Source organism: Balaenoptera physalus, assembly GCF_965194825.1.
Source record: "Balaenoptera physalus genome assembly, chromosome: 20".
NCBI classification, from domain to species: Eukaryota; Metazoa; Chordata; class Mammalia; order Artiodactyla; family Balaenopteridae; genus Balaenoptera; species Balaenoptera physalus.
This window is the reverse complement of record NC_138901.1, coordinates 19506855-19533231: the sequence shown is the minus strand read 5'-3', so window position 1 is coordinate 19533231 and position 26377 is coordinate 19506855. Positions and strand designations below refer to the sequence as shown.

The window sequence follows — 26377 nt, the reverse complement described above, 5'->3', positions numbered from 1 at the left end:
CACTCTTCCATCTGTCATCAGACTCTTAAGATTTTACTTTGTCATTGTCTCTTGTCTCCACTCTCCATCCTCACTGCTTTAGTCTAGACTCTCATTTTCAACTGCCACAGGCTTCTGTCTCCAGTCTCAACCTCCCTGTCTGTAGTCTCAACTCCCAACCTACCGTCCACACTGTAAAGAGTAACTTTCCTAATATAAACCCAAGCAGGTTCCTCCTGCTGCTGAAGAGACTTCAGCATCTCCCCATCATGACCAAGAGAAAACTCCAAACCCCCCACCTACACCTCCAGCCTCAGCTCCCTCCACACCCCAAAAATTACAGGAAAAAACCCAGAAGTTGGCAGACCTGAACTCTAGTCCTAGTTCTGAAACAAATTAGCTAGGTTAAGTCACCTTTCCTCTTTTAGGGCACAATTTCTCATCTGTTAAACACCCAACACACCCAACACACACACACACACACGAGATGAAGCACCCAGGTTCCTTCCTTCTTTCTCATGTGACTCCAGGTATCACAACTCAGATATAGTAAAAGTGGCTGTCTCCTTGGTTCAGAAGCCACATTGCTTTTTTTTCTTCCCATTACTGAACCTTTAGTCTTCTTCCTAATTCCATTAACTCCTTTCTTTCTTGATATGGTGCGCGGGGGCATTTAGACCTGATGGACTCAACTTTAAAGTGAACTGATTTGGAGTAGAAGAGAAGGAAATGAAATGGCAGCAAGAAACAACAATTAGGAATTGCCATCCCTTTTCTCAAAGATGCAGGGAAAGGACACATTGACCTTTATATTACAATAGTTTTAGGGAAGACACACTAGTTCCTACTCTGATGCCACCTGCCCAAATCTCCATTTAGGCTGAACCAGGATAAAAAAACCAACACAAGCCATTATGGTCCTAAGAGGACTTCTCAGGAATCAGAATGAATTGAGGAAGACAGACTTTACTTATTTATTCTCCATTTTCCTACACCACATGTCTTTGAGTACACTGTGTCTTATACCAGGAAGCCCTAAGTATCCATTCAGGTCTTGAGATAGCCAGGTGGATGGACTACCTACCTGATTAGAAGTGGGAGGTGGAGGAGGACCGGGGGGTGGTGGAGGGGGAGGAGGAATTGGCATCCTTGCCCTGTTTGCAGTTGGCACTGCTCTCTTTCCTTTTTAATCTGCAGCTTTAGGTCACTCATATACCTGCAAGTGAAACAGAAATAAATTCATGAGAACAACTTTGCCATGAGAGACACTGAGTACCAGGAGAACCAGAGGACTGAGCATGACACCAGAGAGAAACTAGGCACTCATCTCCCAGTCGCACTGTGATATAGTCCAGGGCTCGGTAAATCTCTTCTGTAAAACGCCAGATAAAAAAATACTTTAGGCTTTGTAAACCACATATGGTCTCTGTCACACATTATTCTTTTGTTTTGTTTTGGCAACCTTTTAAATTAATAAACTTTATTTCTTAGAGCAGTTTTAGGTGCACAGCAAAACTGAGCAGAAAGTACAGAGTTCCCCTAAAGCCCCTGTGCCCCCCCACACACACAGAGTCCCCCACTATCTACACCCTGCAGTGATACATTTGTCACAATTGATGAACTTACACTGACACCTCGTTATCACCCGAAATCCATAGTTTACATTAGGGTTCACTCTTGGTGTTGTACGTTCCATGGGTTTGGACAAATGTATAATGACAACTCTCCACCAATGTCGTATCATATAGAATCGTTTCACTGTCCTAAAAATCTCTTATGCTGTATCTATTCATCCCTCCCTGCCCCCCACCCCTGAACCCCTGGCAACCACTGAGCTTTTTAATGTCTCCATAGTTCTGCATTTTCCAGAATGTTGTATAGTTGGAATCATACAGTACCCTTTTCTGATTGGCTTCTTTCACTTGGTAATATGCATTTAAGTTTCCTCCATGTCTTTTCATGGCTTGATAGCTCATTTCTTTTTAGCACTGAATAACATTCCACTGTCTGGATGTACCACAGTTTGTTTATCCATTCACCTCCTGAAGGACATCTGGGATGCTTCCAAGTTTTAGCAATTACGAATAACGCTGATATAAACATCCTTGTGCAGGTTTTTGTGAGGACATAAGTTTTTGACTCATTTGGGTAAACATCAAGGAGCATGACTGATGGATCATATGGTAAGAGTATGTTCTGTAATAAACTACCAAAATACCTTCCGCAATGGCTGTACCAATTCGCATTCTCACCAGCAATGAATGAGAGTTCCTATTGCCCCACACCCCTGCCAGCATTTTGGATTTTGGTCATTCTAATAGGTGTGTAGTAGTATCCGGTTGTTTTAATTTGCAATTCCTAAATGACATATGATGTTGGAATATTTTCATATGCTAACTTGCCATCTGTATATCTTCTTTTTTTTCCAGGATTTTTTTTTTAATTTATTTATTTTTATTTATTTATTTATTTATTTTTGGCTGTGTTGGGTCTTCGTTTCTGTGCGAGGGCTTTCTCTAGTTGCGGCGAGCGGGGGCCACTCTTCACTGCAGTGTGCGGGCCTCTCTTATTGCAGAGCACAGGCTCCAGACGCGCAGGCTCAGTAGTTGTGGCTCACGGGCCCAGTTGCTCCGCGGCATGTGGGATCTTCCCAGACCAGGGCTCGAACCCGCGTCCCCTGCATTGGCAGGCAGATTCTCAACCACTGCGCCACCAGGGAAGCCCTATCTTCTTTTTTTGAAATTAATTAATTTATTTTATTTATTTATTTATTTTTGGCTGTGTTGGGTCTTCGTTGCTGCGCGCGGGCTTTCTCTAGTTGCGGCGAGCGGGGCTACTCTTCGTTGCGGTGCGTGGGCTTCCTCATTGCAGTGGTTTCTCTCACTGCGGAGCACGGGCTCTAGGTGCGTGGGCTTCAGTAGTTGTGGCATGTGGGCTCAGTAGTTGTGGCTCACGGGCTCTAGAGCACAGGCTCAGTAGTTGTGGCACACGAGCTTAGTTGCTCCGCGGCACGTGGGATCTTCCCGGACCAGGGATCGAACCCGTGTCCCCTGCATTGGCAGGCGGATTCTCAACCACCGCGCCACCAGGGAAGCCCTGAAATTAATTAATTAATTTATTTATTTTGGCTGCACTGAGGCATGCAGGCTTAGTTGCAGCATGTGGGATCTTAATTCCCCGAACAGGGATCGAACCCGAGCCCTCTGCATTGGGAGCGCAGAGTCTTAACCACTGGACCACCAAGGAAGCCCCTATATATCTTCTTTGGCGAGGTTCGTGTTCAGGTCTTTTGCCCACTTTTTAATCGGGTTGTTTGTTTTCTTTTTTTTTTTTTTTTTAAATTTATTTATTTTTATTTATGGCTGTGTTTGAGTCTTCGTTTCTGTGCGAGGGCTTTCTCCAGCTGTGGCAAGTGGGGGCCACTCTTCATCGCAGTGCGCGGGCCTCTCAGTATCGCGGCCTCTCTTGTTGCGGAGCACAGGCTCCAGACGCGCAGGCTCAGTAATTGTGGCTCACGGGCCCAGCTGTTCCGCGGCATGTGGGATCTTCCGGGACCAGGGCTTGAACCCGTGTCCCCTGCATTGGCAGGCGGATTCTTAACCACTGCGCCACCAGGGAAGCCCGTTTGTTTTCTTATTGTTGAGTTTCAAGAGTTCTTTGTACACTTTAGATAACAGTCCTTTATCAGATGTATCTTTTGCAAATATTTTCTCTTACTCTGTGGCTTGTGTTCTCATTCCCTTGATTTTTATATTTTAAAAATGTAAAAACCGGGACTTCAAAAAGTATACAGTTGTCTCCTTATTACAGTCTGTAAGTGATGCTCATTTCACAAATGAGACTAAAGCCAGGGAACTTTAGTCTTCGTAAGGCACTGAAGCAGGGGGCAAAGATAAAACTAAAACTCAAGAACAATACCCCCCAAAAGTCACCCCAAGGAAATCCCACTTCTTGAACCCCCAAAAGTCAAAGCCAAATAACTGCAGAGGTCTGGCTCTAAACTCTACATGGGTGATCAAAATCTCTCTGTGAATAAAGAAGTAACCACTTAAGCACTTCTCTCAGTGCCCTGAGAATGATACAAGGGCAAATATTCCAAAGGTTCTATAAAACCAAGAACCTTTGTAGGTAGTAAATTTGATCAAAAACATGGCCGTGAACATCTTCAAAATCCCAACTCCTTCCAGTGGAATGCCACTCTAGGCTGGCTGCCCAACAGAGCTTTTTCCTCCAATCACAAAGAACTGGACAGTACTTTGGCTAGGTGGTTCCCACAGGGAATGATATCTGATCTCACTTCAAGGAACGAGCAGCTGACTCCCCTCTAAGGGAAATACCTTCTCATTTCTGGTTTCAAAATTAAGTCTAGTCTTTCTTTGCCAGGAATCTAACATACTAGGCTTGAAAAACTGATCAAAATAGTAAATCCTCATAAGCAGAACATCTATCTCGAGGCGTGGGGGATGTTAAAGTGAAAGAAACACGTGGAGAAGAAGAAAAAAACTTTCTTCTATTAAATTCTCTGGGGGACTTCCCTGGTGGCGCAGTGGTTGGGAGTCTGCCTGCCAATGCAGGGGACATGGGTTCGAGCCCTGGTCTGGGAAGATCCCACATGCTGCGGAGCAGCTAGGCTTGTGTGCCACAACTACTGAGCCTGCGCTCTGGAGCCCATCTGCCACAACTGCTGGGCCCGCGTGCTGCAACTGCTGAGGCCCGTGCGCCTAGATCCCACGCTCTGCAACAAGAGAGGCCGCCGCAGTGAGAAGCCCGCACGCCACAGCAAGGAGTAGGCCCCGCTCGCTGCAACTGGTGAGGGCCCGCACGCAGCGGCGGGGACCCAATGCAGCCAAAAATAAATAAATAAATTTATTTTAAAAATAAAAATAAAAAATTCTCTGGGTTCACTATGACCATTCCACTCAAGTCCCCATAGCAGTCTTAAAGCTAGCAGCCCAAGAATAAGGAAAATAGTAGTTTATTCAGAAACAAACATTTTCAACTAATTCCAGTCACCTCAGTTCCCACCTTTTCTGGGCTTCCAGTTCTACCTACTTTGGCCATTGCCACAGTTGAAATGGTCTCCTAGAATGACCCGGAAAAGAGATTCAGACAAGTCCCTAGTTCTTTCCAGATCCACAGTTGATCCAATCTACATGCTATGGAGTAAGAAATGACCTAAAGGGACAAACTTAAGTCTGACAGTGAGAGTCATTTATTAGGCAAAGCAGTAGTTCTCTAGCAAGGCAAATCTTTTTTTAAAGTCACCCACTGCAGAAGACCACTAATACATTACGCAGTTAAAGATGCCTTCTTAAAATAGGCTCAATTCAAACTCCAATTTCAAAGTAGACCCATCAAAAAAAAAAAAATCACTTTTGGGAGTTCCCTGGTATCCTAGTGATTAGGATATTCTGGGCTTTCACTGCTGTGGCCCGGGTTCAATCCCTGATCAGGGAACTGAAATCCTGCAAGCCATGCAGCGCAGCCAAAAAAAAAAAAAAAATCACTACCAGCACCATGCTTGACTACACGCAGTGGCTCTCAACTTTTCTTCTGTCTCCACAAAGACTGCAGGCATGACACCCTCCTACCAGGGACACTGAGCAAACAATGATACACTACAGTAGAGTATTATCACTCCCATTTTACAGGTGAGGACCCTGAAGCTCGAGGAGTGGGGTTACGTGTATGCACACTAGGGAGAGAGACAGACTGACTGAGCTAAGCGCGACCCCCCAGATCACTCAGGAGTAAACTGCAGAGTTAGAACTCAAACTCAGGTCTCCTGATCCCTTTCTATTTCACCAATGAAAAAAATCTCCACTGCAAGTTGGTTGGGTTTAGCAATTTTCTACTATTTTTCCTAAATGAAAACTTAACCCACTCCAAATTCCTATCTTAGTGATGGAATACAAACAGATCTCTATATTTTCCAAGAGCAAACCAATTTATATAAATTTTTTTTCTTTTTTTTTTTTTTTTTAAACTTTATTTATTTACTTATTTTTGGCTGTGTTGGGTCTTTGCCTCTGTGCAAGGGCCTTCCCCAGTTGTGGCAAGCGGGGGCCACTCCTCACCGCGGTGCGCAGGCCTCTCACCATCGCGGCCTCCCCTGTTGTGGAGCACAGGCTCCAGACGCGCAGGCTCAGCAACCGTGGCTCACGGGCCCAGTTGCTCCGCGGCATGTGGGATCCTCCCATACCAGGGCTCGAACCTGTGTGCCCTGCATTGGCAGGCAGACTCTCAACCACTACGCCACCAGGGAAGCCCTATAAATTTAAATGAACATAACTTTCCTTGCCCTCAAGATTCCCTAAAGAAGCTTTATTCAAACCAATTCAGGATCGACACTACAAGCACTAACGCAATGCAGAGGGTCTGCTTTGAGAACTGCTTTCAGTTAAGAACAAATGAAGCGGGTTTCCTTGGCGGCGAAGTAGTTAAGAATCCACCTGCCAATGCAGGGGACACGGGTTCAAGCCCTGGTCCGGGAAGATCCCACGTCGCAGAGCAACTAAGCCCGTGCGCCACAACTACTGAGCCTGCGCTCTAGAGCCCGCGAGCCACAACTACTGAGCCCACGTGTCACAACTACTGAAGCCCACGCACCTAGAGCCCATGCTCTGCAACAAGAGAAGCCACCACAATGAGAAGCCCGCGAACCGCAACGAAGAGTAGCCCCCACTCACTGCAACTAGAGAAAGCCCGTGCGCAGCAACGAAGACCCAACACAGCCAAAAATAAAAATATAAAAATAAATAAAATAAATTTATTTTTTAATAAAAGAATCTAACATTCCTGAAGTTAAACCTGAGATTAAACTAAAAAAAGGAAAAAAGAGGGTTCATCACAGAATTAAGTCTTTCCTTTCTCATCTATTAAATTAGAACTACAAACCTCACCATCTGTGTTCTTCAGAGTCCCTGATTTTCAGAAAAATTCTCATTCCCTTCTTAAGCCTTTCCACTTAAAAACCATGATAGCTTTTCACATCCTCAGGAGTCAGTTTCTCTGAAATAAAGATCAGAGAGCATTATTTCAAGTCTTCTTAATGTCAAATTTATCACAGAATTCAGAGATAAGTCTCCATAAAACTCAAGCAATGCACTTTTAAAAAGTGCTTTCTTCTATTTCTCAAAAGACAAAACCTATTTTTCTATTCAATTTTCAAATATTCATACACTTTAGGAGCAGGAAACCTCCTGAGGACAAAGACAGAAACTACTTCCTTTTACATTTGATAAACGAAGAATCCAATTTAGTTGTTGCTTTTTATCATATATTTTAAAAGATCTAAGAGGTATTCCAGTTACCACTACAATTTGAGGGCTTTACTCAAATGGTATTCTGCTGTTATAAAACTCAGGTTTCAATACCAAGTTATTTTACAAAGAAAAAAATTTTTATTTTAAATCTAAATCTTAATGACATCCACTTTCATGCTGAGCGACCTTAGGTAACAGCACTCTCCTTTGATCTCAGCTTTGATTACAGAGTAAATTACAGTTTTTGTACCAAAGTACCCAACAAAATCCCACAGGGGAAAAAAACACAAAAAAAACACCTGACCTTGAACATTTTTACGTAGGCTGTCTCCCTCAGCAAAGTCTCAAGGGCCTTAGTTCTACCTTACAAGACTCAGTCATATGGATAGGAATTCGGGATTTCAACAAGAAAATTATCTCTCCTTTGTTAAATACATGTTCAATTCTTTAATATCCTACTAAACCACTTCGTAATATAAAGAAACAGAGAGACAGCTAAAAGAGACATTTCAAGATTCTCACTGAAAGACCATTTAGCTCTGTCTACTCTGTCTCCAGATAATCTAAAGAGAAGACAGTTGTGTCTTCAAGAGGAAAAGGTTCCAAATGTTCCCCCAATGGAATTCTTCTGATCCCATAGTTCAAAAAAAAAAAAAACAAAACACCTCTCTAACAGTATGACAGATGGAACATAAATATTCAGCAGAAAGAGAAAAATCAGTTGCTCTAGGACAAAGAAAAGTCACATAACAGACAATGGGGTTTTTGTTTGGTGTATTTTCATACCAGGTGGATAGAGGTGGCAAGATTTTCCAAGCAAGGACGTTAAAAACTCAATGATGGGACTTCCCTGGTGGTCCAGTGGGTAAGACTCCAAGCTCCCAATGCAAGGGGCCTGGGTTCAATCCCTGGTCGGGGAACTAAATCCCATATGCATGCCGCAACTAGGAGTCCGCATGCCGCAACTAAAGAAGTCCACATGCCACAACGAAGATCCCATGTGCTGCAACTAAGACCTGGCACAGCCAAAATAAATATAAATAAGTAAATAAATAAATTTTTTTTAAAAAAGGTTTTACAGGGGCTTCCCTGGTGGCGCAGTGGTTGAGAGTCTGCCCGCCAATGCAGGGGACACGGGTTCGAGCCCTGGTCTGGGAAGATCCCACATGCCGCGGAGCAACTGGGCCCGTGAGCCACAATTACTGAGCCTGCGCGTCTGGAGCCTGTGCTCTGCAACAAGAGAGGCCGCAATGGTGAGAGGCCCGCGCACCGCGATGAAGAGTGGTCCCCACTTGCCACAACTAGAGAAAGCCCTCGCACAGAAACGAAGACCCAACACAGTCATAAATAAATAAATAAATAAATAAAAGAACGTGAATTTCAAAAAAAAAAAAAAAAAAAGGTTTTACGGATATTAAAAAAAAAAGAACCATTGATGAATCAGCTGTTCACGACCATTCAATAAAATAACCAACCCTAGAAACATTCCCATCAAACAAGTGCAAAATGAGCAAGCCCACTTTGCATATTTCTCAACCATGTTACTGACAGACTCAATAGCAAGAAACCAAGGGTAACTGCAACAATGAAAATAAGTAGAAAATGATTGGGTAGGTTTTTTTTGGCCACACCGTGCGGCATGCAGGATCTTAGTTCCCCGACCAGGGATCGAAGCCGGGCCCTTGGAAGTGAGAGTCCACTGGACCACCAAGGAATTCCCTGAATGGGTAGGTTTTTGTTAAAACTGGATTCCAAATTCAACAGCAATCACCCCATTCTGATAAGCATTTCATTTAACAACTATTCCTCAAATAACCCTATAATGGCCCTGGTACCAGTTTAGACATTACCCTGAACTAAGAAACTTTAGAGGAACATTTCATGTATCTGTGTCCATTTTACCCAATGAGCTCTTAAGCACAGACAGCACCATATCCTTCTATAGTTCTTCCCTATTATTTTACAGCACAGAGTAGGGGCTCAACTGTCACTTGTTGAACCGAACCAAATTTAAAAGTAGCATTGTCTGAAAGAGCAAGCAAGTCTGAGTTGAGGGAAAAAAGCAGTGAAGGATGGATCAATGTGCCAGAAATGGAAAAGACAAGAAAAGAGGTTAAGGAAGAAACACAAGGCTATATACACATGTGTAGTTCAGTGTTCCAAAAAATCTTAACTTGCTTAACTTGCTGAATTTATTCATTCATTAATTCATCTATCATACAATAAACACTTATTGAGCACCCACTAGGTGCCAAAGCATTGTTCTATAACAATGGTTCCCAAGCGGGGTGATTTTGTCCCCCAGGAGACAGTTGGAAATGTCTGGAGACATTTTTGACTGTCATGACGAGGGGGTGCTACTGGCATCTAGTAGACAGAAAACAAGGATGCTGCTGAACGCTCTATGGTGCACAGGGCAACCTCCCACAACAAAGAATTCTCCCGTCCAACAATGTCAGTAATGCTGAGGTTGATAAACCCTGTTCTAGAGGTTGAACTAGACAATTTTTTACAATCTTGGGGCCTACATTCTAGAGGAAGAGATAAACAAGGAAACAAATATAATCTCAACATTTCCATTACTAACAAAAAGAATGAAAAAAAAGAGAATCATAAAGGGAGAGTGCAGGAGTAGGGTATAGTGTTCTTTTAGATGAGGGCGGGGGCTGGGGGCTGGCTCTCCGAAGAAGTCTCTCCATGAACAGCCACGCCCTAGAAACATCTGGGGAAAGAGCATTCCAAAAAGCATTCACAAACATCAAAGGGAAAACCCCCTGAGATAGTAATGAGCTTGATGTGTTAGAGAACTAGTGAAAAAGCCAGAGTAACTAGAACAGGGTGAGGTGAAGAGTGAGAGGAGATGAAATCTGAGGCCTCTGTAGGCCATCCTCCAAATCCAAAAGTAGTATCCTTCTCCATCCAATATGCCTATTATACCAAAGAAGTCTAAACAAACCAACAGCTTCACACCCAAAGTAAACAAGTTCCATCAGTTATCTCGTTCACTAATCCCACAGACTGCGCCTCATCTCTCATTGGCTTGAGTACAGCTAGAGACCTAGGTACTAACTGGAAGCCTTCCAGGGTTAAAAGTCCCCTGATGGCAGTCTGCCCACCTGTCCACCTGCCCTTCAGCCTTGCTCCTGAAAAGCAGTACAGTATGGGGAAGCAGGAGCTCATTGCCACAGTGGCACAATGGCATCCAGTTCCTAAGCCACAGAACCCCACATGGGAGAACAGCCAGGAGCTACTGCCTAAGAGTATTCACATGCCACTGCAGGAGACTAATGAACAGCAGGAGCCAAACAGGTTCCTATAATTACGGAGGAACTGATGTCAACATAGAACTATGAACACGCCTCCATGTGTTCTAGGACAGAATACAGCAGAGAGTTTCCACTAAAGCATTTTTGGTTTCTCTAAAATACAAGGAAACAGACTAGAGTAACATTCTTGTTATTCATATTTTACCATCCTCCCCCCCGCCGCAAAAAGCTTTATATAGTCTGAAAATAATCTACAGCCCTCGTTTCTCAATGGAAAAGGTGCTCCCTCCCCCTTGAAATTCAATTCAGTCAAACCTCTGGTGAAACAGATTTCTATCATATGTAGAAATGGAATTAATTAAAATTCCAAGGTTACTCCATGAAGGGAAAAAAATCACTTTTCCAACTGCACGCATATTCCATCATGGAAATTCAACTCTGCAGCAAATCTGATTGATCCAACAAGTAATTTTTTAAAAAATCACAAAGGGACTGCCCTGGTGGCACAGTGGTTAAGAATCCGCCTGCCAATGCAGGGGACACGGGTTCGAGCCCTGGTCCGGGAAGATCCCACATGTTGCAGAGCAACTGGACCTGTGAGCCACAACTACTGAGCCTGCGCTCTAGAGCCCGCGTGTCACAACTACTAAGCCCTTGTGCCACAACTATTGAAGCTTGCACGCCTAGAGCCCATGCTCCACAATGAGAAGCCACCGCAATAAGAAGCCCGCACACCGCAACGAAGAGTGGCCCCCACTCGCCGCAACTAGAGAAAGCCCACACACAGCAATAAAGACCCAATGCAGCCAAAAATAAATAATAAGTAAACTAATTTTTAAAAAAATCACACGTACACCATGATAATTTAAACTGAAAATCCTAGACTTCTACAACTAAACCTGGATGTTTTACTCTTTACCTCAATGATTTTTCACTGTTACAAGCAGAACACAACCCTAGAAAAGGATAAAGGCAAAAGAAAGATATATAACTATATGATGAAATCCTTTCAAATATAATTTTCCTAATAAAAGCATAACTATACATCCCAAAATGCAGCTTTTCCCCCTAATATGACTCTTTCCTCTTGTCTCAGATTATTTTTCAAAAGCCCGAAAAACATAAACTCAGAAGCTTACATATTCATAGACAACTTGATGTGGTAAATATTAGGTACCACAGATTATGATTCCCAGTTACAGGGCAACCCAGCAGCCAAGTCCTCTCATCTAAAATGATCACAAATCAATGAGAAGTCTACTCTTGTGTGCAATAAAATAACCGCATCTGTGAAAAATGGCTTCATTAAAAAGACGGCTAGAGATAACTAATGCAAGAGCAACTGTAAACATAATACCTGAAAATCGTCCCACACAGAGATCAGGGAATGACCTCACCAAACATCCCCAGCCCCTACCACACCCCTCAAAGCAAAGAGAAAATCCTACTATCCTGAAAGCACTGAAGTATTGGGAAGGTGGGGGAACATATATAGAAAATAGTCAACTTCAGTAAATCAGTAATAGTTGAGAGTGCTGTAGTGCTTCAAAACATAGCCAGTGATTCACAGTCAATGAGACAATAACACTTTATTTTTATTTTTTGGCCGTGCAGCTTGCGAGATCTCAGTTCCCCGAGCAGGGATTGAACCCGGGCCATGGCAGTGAAAGCCTGGAATCCTAACCACTAAACCAGCAGGGAACTCCCAAGACAATAACACTTTAGATTTAGCACTGTTTTTGTGGCTTCATTCAGCAAAACTGTTTCAGTGAAACCTGTAAAATTCTACTAGAGCTGTTTTGATAGAGCTGTTCATCTTAGAATGTAAATCCTCTATGTCAGAGCTGACATGGCTTCCTCAGGCTGCATTTTAGCTAATAACAGCAAGACTTCCAACACCTGAGTACTAGGGTACTACACTTGGCCTCTACAACACAGCTAAGACAGGTACTATTTAGCTCCTGATCTCCAAGCGACTCACAGCAACCAAGGAGCAACGGTAAACACCTCATTTCCAGGTGTTTTACATACCAACAGTAAAAGATACAACTGTTTTTCCTTCCAAGGCCTAGGAATCTACAACACAAAAAGAAGAGAATGTGCCCTCTCATATTGTCAAAGTTAAAAACAAACTTCAAATCACAGTGCTTTAACATCTCCAAAAATGATGCTGCATAAATCTAAGGCAGATAATTAGTAGATTTGTTTTTAAAGCCTGAGTCAATTTTCCATTTCAAAAACAAAAAACAGATTCCTGGATTTGGACAGTGAAATGATGCAGAGTAGCTCAATATTCATAACTAATATTTCCTCCCCACCCACACATCCCAGGAACCAGTGGGTTTACAAATGTTGGCTAAAAAAATGGAGTCATACAAGGCCAAAGTTATTACCATTAGCCAGCATTTAACTACAGAAGAGAGGAGTTAATCAGATGAAGGACACATTCTAATTCAGAAATCCAGACCAAAGCTAGACAGACTAAAACACAGTCGGAATACAAAAGCAACTTAGGATAGCAATAAATGGTTTAGAAGATCCTTCTAAAACACAGCTTCCAAACTTGTCTGAAGATAAGACACATCCTAGGGCATTTGTTTAAAAATCAAACACAAAAAAGATTGCTGGGCCCTAATCCAGACCTACTAAAATCAGAAATTTCACAGGAGAGAGATCTGAGAATCTGTATTTTCAATGAGCACCTTAAGTATTCTTGGTGTTAGGGAAGTCTGGAAAACAGTGTTCTAAAGGAGCATTAGCAATCAACTGCTATCTGAATGGGTTTCAGTAAAGAAAAGGTGATGAATACGTTGGTTAAACATGATATGTCCGTGCATTTATCACACATAAACACCATCAAAATTACAGCAAAGGGATTTTTTAAGGCATAAACTTCAAAAAAGAAAAAAAAACGGGAAAGGCGACAACAACATAAAGAGAGACGTCAACAAAATTTTGGAAGCTGGAAAGCAGATGCACTAGTGATAAATAACTTCACAGAAAGGAAAAAGCTAAATGCTTGCAGCAGTAAGAAGCAAGCAGGTTCCTACCACAGACTCTCAGAAAAGGCTCAGAAATTGGAGGCACCTAATACCTCTGCATAAAGGAGTGTAGGAGGGGCTAAAACAGAATTGGCTGAAAATCTGTATAAGAAATAAGATTCTTCCATCCTCTCTGTCCCCTTCCCCATGATGCCTGGCAGAAGATGAGAGAAGTTGAACCAGAGGGCCTCTTGAACCAAGGGACCAGTCATAGCTAAGGGCAGCAGAGCCATAATGAAAACAGAGGGATCAAGTGAATGTCTAACTTGTACTCAACAATGAGACCTCTTCCCCCATCCCCAGCTCTCTTCTCCCACTTGGCTCCAAAACACCTGCTGCTGGGCTTATACTCTCTAGGCAGAAGACTGGAGCAGCCCTCTATGAGGAAAGTGACCAGTGCCAATTCACCCTAAAATGGTGCCCACCATTTGATGAGCCAGGGCTCCACACTCAGCTTTTTAGTGCCTCATCCTTAAAAATGAACAGACATAGCCAAGAATTATCAGACATTTCAAGAAAACCTCTAACATGAAAGACAGGAATCAAAGCAAACAAAACACAATTCCTGACAACATGCAAAAATATTTATACATAAAATTCTAGGGCTTCCCTGGCGGCGCAGTGGTTGAGAGTCTGCCTGCCAATGCAGGGGACACGGGCTCGAGCCCTGGTCTGGGAAGATCCCACGTGCCGCGGAGCAGCTGGGCCCGTGAGCCACAATTACTGAGCCTGCGCGTCTGGAGGCTGTGCTCCGCAACGAGAGGCCGCGATAGTGAGAGGCCCGCACACCGCGATGAAGAGTGGCCCCCACTTGCCACAACTAGAGAAAGCCCTCGCACAGAAACGAAGACCCAACACAGCCATAAATAAATAAATAAACAAATACTTAAAAAAAAAAAATTCCAAAAAGATTTCCTGGAAATTAAAAAAACTGATAGCAAGGACTTCCCTGGTGGTGCAGTGGTTAAGAATCCACCTGCCAATGCAGGGGACACGGGTTTGAGCCCTGGTCCAGGAAGATCCCACATGTTGTGGACCAACTAAGCCCACGTGCCACAACTACTGAGCCTGCGAGCCACAACTACTGAGCCCACGTGCTACAACTACTGAAGCCCATGCGCCTAGAGCCCGTGCTTCACAACAAGAGAAGCCACCACAATGAGAAGCCCGTACACCGCAACCAAGAGTAGCCCCCGCTCGCCACCCCAACTAGAGAAAGCCCGCATGCAGCAACAAAGACCCAATGCAGCCAATAAATAAATAAATTTATTTTTTTTAAATTGATAGCAAATATTAAAAATACAATAGAAGAGTTGGAAGAAAAAGCTAAGGCTATCTGAAAATTGAATGAGAAAAAAAGAAATTCACAAGGGAAAAAAAATTACGGGGCCATTCTAGGAGTTTCACCATCTGGATTCCCAGGAAAGGGGTTCCCAGAAAGAGAGAAGAGAGAAATAGTTATCAGAGAGAGAATATACTATAAAAGATGTTAATACAAGAAAACTTCCCAAGACAGATGGAAATAAGTTGCAGACTGAAAACGCCCACTGAAGGTCAACCATGATGGTTTGTTTTTTTTTTGGCCGCACCACCGGGCTTGTGGGATCTTAGTTCCCTGGCCAGGGATCAAACCTGGGCCCCCAGCAGTGGAAGTGTGGAGTCCTAACCACTGGACCACCAGGGAATTCCCAAGCATGATGAATTCTAATAACCATCCCAAGGCACATCATTGCATTTCAGAATACCAGGGATAAAGACAAGACCCTAAATGGGACTTCCCTGGTAGCCCAGTGATTAAGACTCTGCACTTCCAATGCAGAGTCTTCCAGGGGTGCAGGTAAAGACAAGACCCTAAAATCTCTCAGAGGAAAAACAGATCCCACACAAAGAATCTAGAATTGGAATAGCATCAAACTTCACAATATGATTTTTGAAAGTTAGAAAACCACAAAGGCTTAAAATTTCCAAAGAAATATGATCCCCAACATAATATTTTATATCTAATCACACTACCAACCAGTGTGAGGGTAGAAAAGAGATGATTCCGACATGCAAGACCTCAAAAAATGCACCCCCTCCTATAGACCTTTTTTCATAAAGCCTCTGGAAGAGACTCCACTAATGTGTTCGAGTGTACTGAAAAGAGAAACTTTCATCCGAGTTTAGGGATGAATTAATGATTGACACTCAGAAAATCAAGTAAAAAAAAAAAAAAGAAAAGAAAAAAGGCAATTATTATACTTAGGGGAAAGAAGTATAAAGAAGGAAATATAATCATAGTACACAGTCAATATACTGGATGCTTTTTTTTTTTTTCTTCTTTTGATAACACTCACCTCTACTCCCTTCTGGACTCATGGGAGAGGAGGGAGGCTGGAGGTCTGGGAACTACTTTTCCTAGAATCCCCTGTCAATGGGGCTGTGGTTTAAATTCCACCGACACAACTCATTCACTCACTATCTGGAAGATGGAAGGAAGGTGGATGCTATTATTGACCTTCCAGGAGCAATGAGCAGGTGTGTGGCCTCCAACAGATGACAGACATGTGGTTTGCAGCAGTTTTCAATATTCTGTAAATTGCCTGCTTTGGTGTTTAAGGCAGCCAAGATTATTAATGGTTGCAGTTTCTTACAATCCCTGCAAGTGGCTTTCCCTGACCTATGCTCCCCTGGCCTTTCAATGATTTGGTAATCTGTGAAACATCAAGAATGGTTGGTTTTTCTATTTGAATCCTGATATATAACACAAAAACATACAAATTATTGATTTAATCAAGATTGTGATATATCTCTATTAGGCAGATAGCAGGAAGGGTTGAGCGTGAAAAGCAGCATAAGAATGCAAAATTCAGTGTCCACAGTAGAAATTCAATAGATATCTAAGAATGGAAAAACCAAGACATAATAGTGTGAGTATACTATGTAGAAGCATGAAGGTAATATACATCAGGAAAAAATACCAGAAGTATTCAAAGTGATTGAGGACAAATAAGGAGAAATGGAGCAGCTTTTTAAATTGTAAGACTTATAGTACTATTTGACTCTTTAAACGATGTATTCTTACTATATTGATTTTTTAAATTTAATTACTAAAAATCAAAAAAATCTAACGCCGTATAAGCAAAACCAAGCTTCAGACTGACCAAAATTTCAAAAAAATGAGGTCAGTACTGGATCTGCTACCAATGCAGTTAAAGAGAGTAGAAAATCCCAAACAAACCAAAATAACCCGTGTCTCACTCAACTGTAACAGAAGCAGGCTGCCTAATGCAACCCGAATCTCTGGCACAGCCTGGGTGCAACCAGTGTTCACCACCCCAGAGCTCACTCCACCACAGGTCAAATATGGGAGGAACTTCCAGGCCACTATGAGAAATCGTGACCAAAATTTAACTGCAAATGTAAGCACAAAAATAGAGGGATAAATCTTAAAATCAATTAACTTAGCCCCCTTTTTAAAAGGTCTTCTCCTCAATTTAATGCAACTAATTGAAAAGCAAAAATAACCATCTGTTGTCAAAATATCTTTAGAAGTTCTAAGAAACTGTTAATGAGATTAAAAGACTGTTACCAGGTAGGCTGAAACCTAGTCACTGATGACAAAAAGCAGCTCTTCTCACTCTAGGTTGGCCATCTCACAGTACTAGCCCTCGGCTTCTACGTGCCTTCCTTCATTTGCACACCCCAAATATAAAAGTAGAAAGTTTATACAGAGAACAGTCAGAAGGAAAATCAGTGATGACAGTCTCCATTAAGAAAAGGTCTGGGCTTCCCTGGTGGCGCAGTGGTTAAGAATCCGCCTGCCAATGCAGGCGACACGGGTTTGAGCCCTGGTCCGGGAAGATCCCACATGCCGTGGAGCAACGAAGCCCGTGCACCACAACTACTGAGCCTGTGCTCTAGAGCTCGTGAGCCACAACTACTGAGCCCACGTGCCGCAACTACTGAAGCCCGCGTGCCTAGAGGCTGTGCTCCGCAACAAGAGAAGCCACCATAATGAGAAGCCTGCACACGACAGAGTAGCCCCAACTCGCCACAACTAGAGAAAGCCTGCATGCAGCAACGAAGACCCAACGCAGCCAAAAATAAATTAATTTTTTTAAAAAAGACCTGAAAGAAAATTTAAGAAGATGCTCCATAAAATGTTGATTCAGGCTCCACATGGAGAGAAGTGTCATGCCTCATTTCAAAGATAATAGATTAAGTCCCAACTCACCACAGATAATCTTATAACAAAGCTATGACTTTCATTGAAGAGTCTCTTCTCTCACTCTAACACCCTTAAGCCATCAGATACACATATGCTCCTTGCTGAAATGCTAGAAAAATTTGCACATTTTCATTCCTTGATCACTAGTGATGGTCTGCTAAACCAAGAGTCTACTTTGAGCTATGAAAATAGGGCAAGCTGATCCAATTACACAAGAAAGGTACTAAATCAAACAGGACCATCTGGGCTTTGGGGAAGAGTACTGTGATTCCTGAACAAACGTCAATATAAAATATACAGCAGATAGGGCTTCCCTGGTGGCGCAGTGGTTGAGAATCTGCCTGCCAATGCAGAGGACACGGGTTCAAGCCCTGGTCTGGGAAGATCCCACATGCCACGGAGCAACTGGGCCCGTGAGCCACAATTACTGAGCCTGCGCATCTGGAACCTGTGCTCCGCGACAAGAGAGGCCGCGATAGTGAGAGGCCCGCGCACCGCGATGAAGAGTGGCCCCCGCTCGCCGCAACTAGAGAAAGCCCTCACACAGAAACAAAGACCCAACACAGCCATAAGTTAATTAATTAATTAATTTAAAAAATATATATACAGCAGATAAAAATGTTTTCATATATTCAGAGTTATAATGGCCCTTGAGCTACTGATTCATTTGCATGTCCAATAAGTCGTAGGCATCATGTTAAGACATATGTCCTAGATGACGGGTATGACAAATTATATTCAGTAGTTCACAATAAGAACATCTGTGTTCTCTCTCCAGCCCCATGAGGCTTACAAAAACAACAGTCAATAGTCCCCAGAAGTGAAGAGGTTTTCTGTTTCCTAAATAAGCAGGTCTGGCAAACTAACAATCCCATCATTCCCCATATAAGAACTGCTCCCCAACAATCTCCAAACCAGTTCTCGAGAGCCCAAAATTTTAAGTCCTAATCCAGCCACGCAAGTTTAATTTGCAGGACCTAAAAGAAATCAAGATAAAAGAATAGGCTTTACCCAGGAAAGTTTTTAGAAAACATGTTCCACTCTACAGGCATCATACTCCTTTATGATACTGATGGTTTCAGCATCAACACTGGTAAACTACTACATGTGGAAAGAAGTGGCAGGAAAAAACGTCTATTGTAAAGGTTGAGCTCAAAATTCACTATGCCATTTATCTGTATCTTTGGAGAGATCACACTCTGAAGCCTTGCCTCCTATCTCTCTGCTTCTCACTCCCTAAGCTCCAGACACACTGGAACTTCCTTCAATTCTTCAAAATAGCCAAGTTCTTTCCCTCCTCAGGACCTTCATCTATGCCATTTCCTCCCCTCATCCTTTAGGTTTCAGCCTTAGAAGTCAATTCCTCAGGGACCTTACCTGACTGCCCGCCTTCCCAATGAACCAGGGTTAGGCTTCACATTAGCTCTCTCCACAGCACTTATAGCAAGAGTAATTAATTATTTGTTTAATGGATGTTTTCCCCACTAGACCATAACCGCATGAGTGCAAGGTCTGAGTCAGTTTTGTTCACTGCTGTATCTCCAGCACCTACCACAGTGCCTGGCACACAGCAGGAGCTCAAAAATTGTCACATAAGTGAATGACAGGGCCCAAAACAAGCAGTTTCAGCAATTCTACTTATAATTTACCCTACAGACATAGTCACACATGCAAAGGGCCAAATATATATAGTTATTCACTGGAGCATAGTTTGTAACAGCAAAAGACTGGAAACATTATATATCTAAAAGACTAGAAACATTAAATATCTACCAGTATAGGGCAGGTGCCAACTCTCTTTACTGCTCATGCGGAATGATGGTCAAAATAAGTTTCTTAAAAACTGCAGATAGAATTAGCAGTGTGCTACACTTGTTTAAAAAAATGCAAGAAATGTATGTATTTGCTTTACATGTACACAGTATCTCTGGAAAGGATCTCAAGAAACTGATAATATTAGCTGGCTCTGGGAAGACGAACTGCAATGAAAAGTAGACAAGGGTGGAGGGCAGACTATTCACTGTATACCATTTTTTTTACCTTTCAAATTCTGGGCCACGTGAGTGTATTATCTATTTAAAAGAATAATATTTGTCAGGACTTCCCTGGTGGTCCAGTGGCTAAGACTCCACGCTCCCAATGCAGGGGACCCAGGTTCAATCCCTGGTCAGGGAACTAGATCCAACATGCATGCCGCAATGAACAGTTTGAATGCCACAACTAAAGAGCCCGCACGCAGCAACGAAGATCCAGTGTGCTGCAATGAAGACCTGGTGCAGCCAAATAAATAAATAAATAAAATATTAAAAAAAAAAATTTGTTAAAGACAGTCCTGTCCTTATAAGACAGTGATAGCAAGAGTTTAAATTAATCTCATACCTGGATCTTTGATGACAAACACCCTGCCTACATCTGAGCACAGGGAAGGTAGAAGTGGAAAGAAGGAAAACTCACTATCCACAAATCTCAGACAGCTTGTCCCATAGTAGACTGTACCACTTTAGAAAATGTCTTTTTTTCTTTTTTAAACAACCAATTGTTCCAATCCGGACTTATGGAGAATGTTTCACAGTCAGAGGGATTATTGGGAGGAAAAAAAGGGATTATTGGATTCAGCATTTCTATAAGCACAGAAAGCCGGCTGATGAATTTGTACTGAAGAATTATCATAAATACCAACTAAAAACAAATTACTTTCACTCAGGGGCCTCAATCTAAATGGAGCTTAATATGAATCCATGAAGTTTAAGAAACTAAAAATTTTTTGAAAACCAATTATTAAAATGGGGAGGACATCTACACACGTTCCTTGGATATACAGATGTGCCAAACTTCAAGACACTCTTCAGGAAAGAAAGACCTGAGACTAGGCTGAACACAACTCCAATAATCATATTTGTTACCACAATCAAAGCCCTGGACCAGAGTCAAAACCTTTGGATCTGAACCTGCATATCAGGAACAGAATACTCTGGACTAACAATGGCAAGAGAAAGGTGAATCCAGGGCCACCAAGAAGAGGATTTGTTTTGGGGTTATCTCCAATGTTCCAAGGGCCACTGTCACACACTGCAAGAAATGATCTTCATAATCCATTCCAAGACCTAATGGAGACACAGTTATCTTCAAATAATTATCCCCTGAAAAACAAAAGGGTAGGGACTTCCCTGGTGGCTCAGTGGCTAAGACTCCGCGCTCCCAATGCAGGGGGCCCGGGTTCGATCCCTGGCCAGGGAACTAGATCCCACATGCCGTGGAGCAACTAACAGTTCGCACGCCACAACTAAGGAGCCCACATGCAGCAACTAAGACCCAGAACAACCAAATAAATAAATAAATATTTTTTAAAAAAAGGGGGTATTCACTAAGTAGAACACACTGAAAAGGGTATTTACTAAGTAGCATTAAGTATTTAGTACAGCCATACTAAATTGTTATAACTTTGCCAAGCCTAAATGGCAAGTTAGAAGCCAATTCCTGGCTCCCCTATTTGATAACCTATTTGCCTCCACAGGCATGGTAAGTCAAAATATTAAGAGATCTAAGACTGACACAGACATTAGCAAATGTATCACCTTCGTTCCCTACTAACATTGTTTTTCTCCATAAAGTTCTATTCAGCATTTTAAAATACCCCTCGATAATAATACCAAGAAGTGCTCGTGAGTTTAGCCCGTGGCTCCCCAGGCTCAAAGGCTTGGGACTGAGAGTGAGGAGAAAAAAAAGTTGGAAACACTCTTTCTCTCTTCCTCAATGCCTTGGACTTTCAAAGCTAGGCAAAGGCAATGATTCTGCATTTAATCACCAGATGAATAAGTAACAGATTTGAATTTAGGAGAAACATAAAGGCGTGTAAGAACATTCAGTAAAGAGTACCGCCTCCATTTCCTTGCAGAGCAGCTCTCAGGATCTGCCAATGAACCTCACTTTGACATGAAACACCCCATCCACTCTAATCCGGGCCACATCCCTCAAGAGACAGTCAACCGGAACTCTGCCAACTTCTGCTCGGGAGCTGTGTAAAGAACAGCAGCAACAAGAGCCTACTTTGAGAAGGAGATCAACAATCACACTCAAGAAGAAAAGAAGTTATGTGGCAAAGGGAAGCATGTTGCCAAAATGTTAGTCACAGCTTCAAGGTCCTGGTTTGTGTTTCTGCAACTATTCTTTGCTTTGACAGAGTCCATTCTCTGGCCCAGCAAACCCAGCTCAGCTTCTGTCCACCCTCCCCATTTGAAGCAGTCAAAAATCCTTTCAATTTGGTGGTATCAAACTGTGACACAGACAAGATGTCCACCAGAGACTGAAAAGGAGGAAAAAAATGTGCAATTTGCCGTTTTCCACTTGGGACTGGCTCCAGTAGAGCAATGGAAACACATGACAGGATAGGAAAAATGGAAAACCATTATGTGAAAGAAGAAGGCTATATCAAAAGTCTGCCCAGAGCTCTGACAACTTACTTCAATACCTTAAAAACAAACCAAAAAGACACACTGTAGGTTGAAATGACAGCAAAATATTAAGCAAGTTTTTACTCCCAAATCAGTGTACAGATGGGTTACATCCTGATAAACCTATTGTAAATTGAAAATACTGTTAAGTCGAAAAGACATTTAATACACCTGACCTACGGAACATCATAGCTTAGCCTAGCCTACCTTAAATGTGCTCAGAACACTTACAATAGCCTACAGTTGGGCAAAATCACCTAACACAAAACCTATTTTATAATAAAGTGTTGAATATCTCACGTCATTTACTGAATACTGTACTGAAAGTGAAAGACAGAATGGTTGTATAGGCACAGAATGGTTTTAAGTGTATCAGCTGGTGCGGATGACTGGGAGTTGAGGCTGTCTGCCTCTGCTCAGCATCACAAGAGAGTACGGTGCCAAATCAGGGAACGATCAAAATCAAAAATTCAAAGTACAGCTTCCACTGAATGCATATCACTCACACACCATTGTGAAGTTGAAAAATCTTTAATCGAACCACGGTAAGTCAGGGACCACCTGTATACACTTCATACCTGCAGTTCTTCCTGGGGTTGGGTTGCTGAAACAGGCTGAACCAGCAGCCCCCGGTTTTCAGAATTACTTCAGAACAATAGGAACACAGGTTCAAGTCCACCAGGTTACTCTCCCAATCAAAGAGCCCAAGAAGTCAAGAAAGAATATCCGACAATTTTCCCTTCGAAAGAAATAGGACTCGTCCCTTCCCTTCTTAAAAGCCATCAGTAAAACCAGAAAACTGCACAGCTCTCAACACCTTCCACTTTCCTCTGCATTTCACCTTTGTGCTGACATCACCTAACTAATCAGTACCAACTAAGGTAAACACTACTCTGATATCAAGTGTGAGTTAGAATCTGCCCCTTCTTAAGCAAATCCACATCAGACTTCAGAAATGCCAAGACCTTCAGGAACACTTCCAAGCTAAACAAATTCACCTAAGGGCAAAGTGTTTATAGAGTATTATGCCCAAAGAAAAAGCTAGAACAGTCAAGATGTTAAAGGATTAAGAATAAAGAAGCTAAAATTGTCCACGAGCACACTGGTTCCCCAACAACTGGCAAAAAGGGCCAAAGTGACTGGACCAAAGCAAAAGGCTCAACTGTCTACAACACTATTTTTCAGTGAATTCTCAAAGACAATAAAATAGAAAATAAAATACTGCATTCTTCCACATTCTCCATCAACCAACCTTATTTATTCCCAATTCTAACTTCCCCATCTCGGTCTTGATGGCAGCCAATACAATGTAACACAACAATATGAAATTTTTGGCTACTAAAAGTTGACACTGAGAAAAGTTTAAAAATTGGGCATGTTTCAAATCAAAACCAACTCCTCCCTGGCACACACACACACACACACACACACACAAAATGTGCAAGGCTGAGAGGAAGAAACTGGGAAAGACATGTCTTCTAAATATCAATAGCTCAATCCAATTTTCGGGGATCACTTCTTTGCAACCACTTTAGAGATCCTACTTGGTTAACACAATCTTTTAGAAGCAGAGAGGGATCAAACCTACATTTCCAAGTGAAAAAAATGAGACACTTTAATGATTTGCCTCAAAGTCGCTTAGTAAATCCTTAAGAGTCCTTGTTCCCTGAGATTCTGTTCTGGTTTGTAAAAGGAGAAAAAAGTCACCCAAAACATGCCATAAGTCACTCAGAAACAAACACAGGGCAAAAATTACACCATGAAAAGGGAGGTGGATCCTGGAGGTGCCCAGAACTAAGACTTCACATCACTCCAACCTGAACCCTCAACTGCAGGTCGCTCCCATGCGAACCCCAAAGTATCTCAATCCAGCCTTTGACTCAAATCTGATTCCTTCTCAACCAATGTTCTCCAGATTCCCTCTAGTGTAAGCAATTTCCTCAGTTATCCCTTCAACCATTGGTTTTCACTCATCAACTCCCAAAATGTCACGGCGGCCTCCTCACCCGGAGCATCCTGTTAATTACCTGTTCCCAACAGGTCCTCCCTCCCCATCTCCCTTTTTGCGCACGGTTACCTCGTTCCTCACCCTGAGTTGCCGTCTTACTCACCCAACCCTTCAGGATCCCTTATTTCCCGTCTCTCAATAACCTTCCTCCCCATTTCACAGTCAGCGCTCGCCCCACACCAATTCCCGACCACTCCTCCCTACTTAGATTCCCCACGGCCCCTCTTCTCCAGGTTATTCAGACCCAGCCCCCACTCCCCCTCCCCTCAGGTCCCGCCCCCAGGACCCCTCTCTCCCACAGGCCCCTCCTCCAAAGTCCCCCTCTCTCCTCAAGCTCCGCCCCCATCGCCCCTCCCCCGGCTCTCCCTCCCATTCAGGTCCTCAGGTCATTTCAGCGACGGACCCACCCTCCCCGGCCTCTTCCCGACCTAGGCACAGCAGCTCCGGGAGCGAATCCTCCGCCACCTCCGCTCCGGCTCCGTCCCGTCCTGCTCGCCCCCCCCCCCCGGCAAGCTCCCTTTCTCGCCGCCGCCGCCCCTTTTGCCAACCCGGAAATGGATCTGCTCCCACCGTCCCCAGCGTCCGCGAACAAAATGGAGGAGGGGGAAAAAGGAGGAGGGAGCAGAGCGCGAAGAGTTGCTACACGCATGCGCCCCTGGAAAGCCCTCCCCCTGCCAGCGCACGTAAAGGCGGAAGTGGGCGGGTGGCCGGCATCTGGAGAAGGTCACAGGAATTTGGTTTAGCGGCTAAAAGCAGGGATCGCAACTTTGGCTGCGATTAGAATCACCTGGGAAGACTTGAATAAATAGTGATACCTGAGTTCCATCCCCAGAGATTCTGATTTAATTGGTCTTGTGTATGGCTAGGCATCGGAACTTTTAAAATTGCGAAAGTGATTCTAACATGTTGCGGAGGTGGAGAATCACTGAGCTGAACATCTTTTTGAATATCTTTTTCATCTTTTTGGCGCGCGCGCGCGGACACACACACACACACACACACACACACCATAAATGTCCTTTCCTAATTTCGAGTTAACGAAGAACCCGCCCCAGTCAACCTTGCAAGGGCTCAGTAGTCAAGCTCCGGTTGTCACGGCAACAGAGGCAGGCCTTGTTAACAAGTTATCCTTAACGTCATCTTAGCTGCCTGACTCGAACACCTGTGAACATCCGTTTCCTCTTTGCCGGGCCTGGGCTTCCTCAGTTTCCAGAGCTGGGGGTTGGTGCTGCGGACTTCCAGCTGCTTGGGTCAGGGAAAGGAATCCTGTGCCCTCCCTGGTGGGGCTGCTGTTAACTCGGTCCCAGCTGACTAAGGATCCCTCCCTAGTTCACCCACAAAAGTGCTTTTCCGTTGCAGTCAACCCCATTGTCTTATATCTTCACAATGTCCTTTGGGTCTCTCCATCATCCTTATTTACGCTGAATCCGAAGTAAGCGGACAGAATTGGGACTTAGTTCTCACTACTTACTGCATGCCCTTGGGCCTCTGCCACCCTATCTGTAAAATGGGTCTACATAATAGTGCCTGTCCCAACTGTTTCATAGGGTTGTTGGAAGGCTCAAATGAGGTAATGAATAGGAAAGCACGTGATAAACCATACGTCATTATTATTTTTGTTTTCCTTCTGTTCTGCACCACCCACTAGTCAAGTAAATGTCACAACATTCACTGCGTACCTGCTGTGGGCCAGGCACTGGGCTAGGCATCAGAAGATGGCTACAGAGGTGACGAAGACAGAGCCTCTGCCCTAGGAACTCACTGGGTGGTGGGCAAACTGGCATGTAAACATCTGGCTGAGATACAAGTCAGCATGTGATTAGTGCCATGGGGACATATGGGCTGTGGGACCTCAGACAAGGGAGTGATTATTTTCTGCTAAAGAATGGGAGAAGATTTGGTAAACGGTTTGAACTCAGCCTTGAAGGAGCAGTAGAATTTTATTGCTAATCAGAGAAGGCGGGGAACATATTCCAGGAATAGGGATCAGTAGGTGCAAAGATAAAGATTTTCAGGTATGTAGTCCTATATGCCTGAAGGTGGGGTGACTGGACCAGGGACACGGTAGATTTAAACTCCCAGCTCTTCAACCTCATCACCATTCTGTCCCCTCCTCACTCACTATACACTGTGCAGACCCACATCTTTTTTCTTTTT

The 26377-nt window shown here is 43.3% G+C and overlaps 1 protein-coding gene across 7 annotated transcripts in view; it reads right to left on the bottom strand.

Moving 5' to 3' along the window:
* Nucleotides 1–24828, bottom strand: part of WIPF2 (WAS/WASL interacting protein family member 2) — a 39723-nt gene extending 14895 nt beyond the window's left edge. The window contains exons 1-3 of one of the 7 annotated variants that reach the window (XM_082442513.1): nt 24649–24828; nt 6877–6990; nt 1064–1195 (exon numbers count right to left, since the gene is read on the bottom strand). In XM_082442513.1, the coding sequence (XP_082298639.1) occupies nt 1064–1126 (63 nt within the window). In that variant the 5' untranslated portion in view covers nt 1127–1195; nt 6877–6990; nt 24649–24828. Of the gene's footprint in view, nt 1–1063; nt 1196–6876; nt 6991–22790; nt 24422–24648 lie in introns of those variants that run through there. The other 6 variants (XM_082442515.1, XM_082442514.1, XM_082442516.1 and 3 more) reach the window with 6 other exon arrangements.
* Between the last annotated feature and the right edge of the window lie 1549 nt (nt 24829–26377).